The 5,828-nt window shown below is 45.4% G+C and overlaps 1 protein-coding gene across 1 annotated transcript; it reads left to right on the top strand.

Moving 5' to 3' along the window:
* The first annotated feature begins 2,214 nt into the window (after nucleotides 1-2,214).
* Nucleotides 2,215-2,942, top strand: LOC108799882 (tyrosinase-like). Its single transcript, XM_018571815.1, has 2 exons — nucleotides 2,215-2,806; nucleotides 2,914-2,942. The coding sequence occupies exons 1-2, from the start codon at nucleotides 2,215-2,217 to the stop codon at nucleotides 2,940-2,942; spliced, it is 621 nt and encodes a 206-aa protein (XP_018427317.1).
* The last annotated feature ends 2,886 nt before the right edge of the window (nucleotides 2,943-5,828 follow it).

Here is a 5,828-nt window from a genome sequence, read left to right as displayed (position 1 = left end):
CTTAAAATGATTTTTAAGAATGCTTCTTTCACTTTAAGTTGTTGTCCTAACAATGAGTGGAAGGATTACAACCCTGGCTTCTGCATTGTATGTTAATGAGGGCAACACATTGCACACAGCCCTGTCCTCAGTCTTTGTAAAAGGACAGGTCACTGTGAAGGTGCTGAGGAAAACCTTGAAATCAGCCATGTTGTCTGCTGCAACAACAAAAAATCTAAAAGGTAAGAAAAATCATTTTTCGTTATGGTACGTGAATGGGAACACACAACAAATTTGGCTGCAAAAGTGGAAATACACTTTAAGGTAGAACACAAGCCACAACTTTTTTTAGGTTTTGGATAGAGTAATGGAGGATTATAACCCGTCAGCTTTTTTTTTTTTCTGCCATCTGTCCCATTGGTGAGATTTCCCTTCACTTCCTGTCCAATAGCCACAGCAGTAAGTGAGAGGAAATCCCTCCAAAAGTGAGGGGAATCACTTGGGGAAGTGAGGGGTGGTCAGAAGGGCCACCTGAACTAGTGTCCCCATTAGAAGATTTCCCATCGATTCCTGTTCTGATGACAACCACGAAATGTGAGATTTTCTTTCACTTTCAGTGATAACAGCCACCAGGAATAGAGAGGGTGAATCTCCCTAATGGGGACACGCACAGACAGCAATAAAATCCTGGCTGGGGGTCTAATCCCTCTCCATTCCATCCAAAATGAAAAAAGTTTTGGCTTCAGTTTCACTTTAACACTCTCTCCATGACCTCAAAGGTCATCTCTGGTCAAAACTAAAAATAAATCTGTGTTTTTGTATCGACTTTCCATAAGTTCCATCCCGCTCCCAATGACCAGATCCATCTAGAAGTTTGTACACTTGCTTGCTAAAGATGCCCATAGGATGGACTTCCTTGGGTCACAACTCAACGTCTGAACAATGTCACATTATCATTGCTTGCTGGAAGCAATGCATGATGGGACATGTGGTCTTGAGAAATGGAGATTGCATCACATCAAGCAGCAGGGACAGAGACGCAAAGCACACTGGGAATCCAGGAAGTGATGGGCAGACGGAAGGCGGCGCTCACTACATAAAAGGGATTTTTTTCATGTAAGCTTTGATTGTATTATCAGAAAAAAACTCTACTATGTATTCCTATTACAATGCTGATGTCATAACTAGGGATGCACCGATATATCGGCCGCCGAAACAAATCGGCTGAAAATGGCACTTTTGGCATAATGCTGAAAGTGCCATTTTTCTGCCGATACATCGGCGCGTCCCTGCTTTCTTTCCACCCCGCTGGGCGCTGCTCTGTAAGAAGAAAGAAAGTGACAGCCGGGCGAGCGCTGCGGGAAGAGAGCGCTGTGAGCGGCCGGCGTCTCTCCTCCCACACCGCTCAGCCTCCTATCACAGTCTGGCAGAACGGTGTGTGGGCGGAGACAGCCCGCGCTGTGACAGCGTGTCAGAGAGGATAGCGGGTACAAGCAGCCGTGTGATCAGTGATCGCTGAGTGTTTGTAGATAATTGAGGACCTGGTATGGTTACTATATCCTTAATTATGAATGAATGGGAAGTGCTCTACATCCCCTCCTGTTCATTCACGATTGTGGTTATAGTAAACACACTATGTTCTCATGTTATCAATGATCAGGAACACTCAGTATAGAGGATTCGTATTCATCTATAACTGGGGCTGCAGAAAAAGAGATTGAGGACTCTGTGTTCTCTGAGGGCTCTGTGTTCTCAATCTCTTTTTCTATTTTAAAAGGGAAGTATCAGGGGTCTGTTTAGACCCCCCCCCCCCAATATTTCCCCAAAGCAACTAAAAGTAAAGTAAAAAAAAAAAAATATTTAATTAAAAAAATGAATTAATAAATACAAATAAATATTAAAAAATTAAAAAGTTTATTAAAAAAAAAATATTTAAATATTGAAAAAATAAAAATAAAAACATTTTCGGTTTCGGCCTGACCATTTTTTTAATTTTGGTTTTTACATTTCTATTTCGGTGCACCTCTAGTCATAACAGGAGAGGAGATGCTGGGACTTCACAACTCCTTTAATATAACCCTATGCATTATCCCAATATAATCCTAGCACTAACAAAAACCATGACCACAAGCTACCCCACCCTAACACTGGCCATATTCCTCTATACCCTTAAGCAATCTGTTTTTTTTAAAATTTCTGTCCCTTGCAGGTATTGTTTTCCACTCAACATCTACGATGAAGTCAATGTTCGCGATCGCCTTCTTCCTTCTGTGTTTACCAGCTGCGAATGGCGTCCTGATACCAAAAGTATGTGTCCAGGGTGTGACGCAATGGCCGGTAGTTTGCTGTCCAAATTACAAGACATCGAGGTGCGGAAGCGCCCTGGGCCGGGGGAACTGTCTCGCTGTGCCCGCCAGTAGAAGCGAACCTCCGCCAGATATTACCTTTGATGAGCGCTTTGGCTTTCCCGCCTTCTTCTTCAACTGGACTTGCCAATGCAGTCCCAAATTCACGGGCTACAACTGTGGTGAATGCATTTTTGGCTGGACTGGGGATAACTGCAACATTCCGTACACGGTCACCAGAAGGAACATACTCAGCCTGACCCCAACCGAAGTAGAAACGTATCTAGCTAAAGCTCATTACTGCAAATCCAAAATTGATCCAGAATTTGTCGTTCTGAGAACCGCCGACCGTTTCCGCAAGAGGTCCTTAGAGTTCATAGAGGCCTCCTACTTGGATGTGCTCGCGTTTGATCATTATTATGGCGTGAAACCTTTCAATTCTGATGCCGAAGAATTCTTTATCATCAACTATGCTCATGGCAGTACCGGCTTTCTAACCTGGCATAGCCTTTATTTACTTCATCTGGAGAGGCAAATGCAAAAATGCTTAAAAGATATCAACTTTGCTCTTCTCTATTATAAATGGGAGGAAGATCCAGACTGCGCCATCTGCAATAACAATTACATAGGAGCTAGTGGCTTCGATGGAAAAATCAGTAAATACTCTGTCTTCTCCGAATGGCGGGTATGTATTGAATATAGATATACCCTACTGGACACTCTATATCTGTCAGGGTTGGGCCAGTTTGTATATAGATATGTACTGACCAGACAGAGGCCATACATGGCAATTTAGAAGTAATTTTAACCAGAAGTAAATGCAACCAGCTTTCAGTTTGGAACTGAAGGGAGGAAGGAAACCGACACTCTTTAGACAATTTCATGGAAGCTGCTGTTGTCAGGGGGCCTTTGTCCCATTGATATTGATAGTCCTACTGCCACGATCTGGGATCAGGCTCAGAGTCCAGCAGCTGAAGCAGCAGGCAATTCGTGGTATAACAGGCCGGGTTCGGTACACAAGCAGGCGGTAGTAGTGGAGGAGCAGGCAGAAGCGTAGTCAGTGAACAAGTCGAGGTCAGGAGCTAAAGGTATCAGGTATGTAGCAGGAGATGGAGAGAGTAGTCGTTGAATCAGCAGCCAAGGGTCGGTACATGGGTAGCAGTATGAGTAGATTGAAGCACAGAGGGAGCAGGAAGCAAGATCAAGTCAGGAGCACAATAATCTGGCAAAGAGGAAGTGCAGAGGCGTGGCTTAAATAGGAAGTTCAAGGGAGGAGCAAGGAGTTCAGAGTTCAGCAGAGATTAGGTATAACTGAGGGTACACAGGAGATCAGGCAAGGAGCTATCCAAGGTTCTAAGGGGGCTCAGCAGGTAGAACCACCGCCAGCTACAGCAGGGGCTCTGGGTTCAGATTAGGTTCCTGACACCCACTGATTGAAAGTGGGTACAATTTATGGAAAATCGCTGTGCATAGCCCGCATTAAAGGAGAACTATGGGGTTAGTGCTTTTCCCCAAAGTTCTCCTAAGGGTAACGGGAGGACACAAACTAGCGTCCTCCCGTCACCCAAAGCTCCTACTTGGATGTGCTCGCGTTTGATCATTATTATGGCGTGAAACCTTTCAATTCTGATGCCGAAGAATTCTTTATCATCAACTATGCTCATGGCAGTACCGGCTTTCTAACCTGGCATAGCCTTTATTTACTTCATCTGGAGAGGCAAATGCAAAAATGCTTAAAAGATATCAACTTTGCTCTTCTCTATTATAAATGGGAGGAAGATCCAGACTGCGCCATCTGCAATAACAATTACATAGGAGCTAGTGGCTTCGATGGAAAAATCAGTAAATACTCTGTCTTCTCCGAATGGCGGGTATGTATTGAATATAGATATACCCTACTGGACACTCTATATCTGTCAGGGTTGGGCCAGTTTGTATATAGATATGTACTGACCAGACAGAGGCCATACATGGCAATTTAGAAGTAATTTTAACCAGAAGTAAATGCAACCAGCTTTCAGTTTGGAACTGAAGGGAGGAAGGAAACCGACACTCTTTAGACAATTTCATGGAAGCTGCTGTTGTCAGGGGGCCTTTGTCCCATTGATATTGATAGTCCTACTGCCACGATCTGGGATCAGGCTCAGAGTCCAGCAGCTGAAGCAGCAGGCAATTCGTGGTATAACAGGCCGGGTTCGGTACACAAGCAGGCGGTAGTAGTGGAGGAGCAGGCAGAAGCGTAGTCAGTGAACAAGTCGAGGTCAGGAGCTAAAGGTATCAGGTATGTAGCAGGAGATGGAGAGAGTAGTCGTTGAATCAGCAGCCAAGGGTCGGTACATGGGTAGCAGTATGAGTAGATTGAAGCACAGAGGGAGCAGGAAGCAAGATCAAGTCAGGAGCACAATAATCTGGCAAAGAGGAAGTGCAGAGGCGTGGCTTAAATAGGAAGTTCAAGGGAGGAGCAAGGAGTTCAGAGTTCAGCAGAGATTAGGTATAACTGAGGGTACACAGGAGATCAGGCAAGGAGCTATCCAAGGTTCTAAGGGGGCTCAGCAGGTAGAACCACCGCCAGCTACAGCAGGGGCTCTGGGTTCAGATTAGGTTCCTGACACCCACTGATTGAAAGTGGGTACAATTTATGGAAAATCGCTGTGCATAGCCCGCATTAAAGGAGAACTATGGGGTTAGTGCTTTTCCCCAAAGTTCTCCTAAGGGTAACGGGAGGACACAAACTAGCGTCCTCCCGTCACCCAAAGCTCAGTATACCGTGAGCTACAGCTCCCAGTATACTGAGATGCGGCAGCTGGGGCGGATCCCGACATTACTGTCGAGATCCACCCCGCTGCCTGATTGACAGCTGGCTCTGGAGGCCCGGACAGGGGAGGGGGGAATCCCTGCAGGGAGCCGTGAGTGACAGTCACAGCTCTCTGCAGGGACAGGATCGAGAAGTGAGCGAGCGATGGAATGTGATCGCACACTTCCCAATCTATTGAGCCGACCTGTGACAGTCTCATTGTCACAGGTTGGCTAAAACTACGAGGCTGAGTGATTTTCATAGTTCTCCTTTAACCTGGTCTCATAATTGGCAATTTTCAGCTACTTTTAACCACTTTCCACCCACCGGGAATTGCCAATATGAGTGCTCTGCCCCGGGCGCCCATAACTCTGGTTACGCCACTGACCACCACCACTTTGTTTGACCATCAGAATTAGGTTGATTGTGAAGCCAAAACTGGTCAATAAATTGGCAGCTTCAATTCAGTTTACTAAAAGATTGAGTAGAAAAGTAAATGCTACAGCCATCTCATTTCAAAAGCGATCAGATCCACCGGAAAGAATGGAAATCCAATGAATAAAAGGGGCGGGCCAGGGACAGTCAGGCTGGAGAGGAAAGGACTAGATCATGTTGGGCGTCCTCCAGCCAGCAAATGTGGATCTATCTGAGAAGCTTCATGAAATTCCATCTGTTTTTATCCCCTTCCAGATGATTTGCGCAGTTGACTA

Source organism: Nanorana parkeri, unplaced genomic scaffold (genome assembly GCF_000935625.1).
Source record: "Nanorana parkeri isolate BGI_ZX_2015 unplaced genomic scaffold, ASM93562v1 scaffold1846, whole genome shotgun sequence".
Taxonomy (NCBI): Eukaryota; Metazoa; Chordata; class Amphibia; order Anura; family Dicroglossidae; genus Nanorana; species Nanorana parkeri.
This window is presented reverse-complemented; position numbering and strand designations above follow the sequence as displayed.

Coding starts and splice junctions, on each gene's coding strand:
- LOC108799882 (XM_018571815.1), top strand. CDS start 2,215: ATGAAGTCAATGTTCGCGATCGCCTTCTTCCTTCTGTGTTTACCAGCT. Junction 2,807..2,913: donor CATCAACTATGCTCATGGCA/GTACCGGCTTTC, acceptor TATAAATGGGAG/GAAGATCCAGACTGCGCCAT.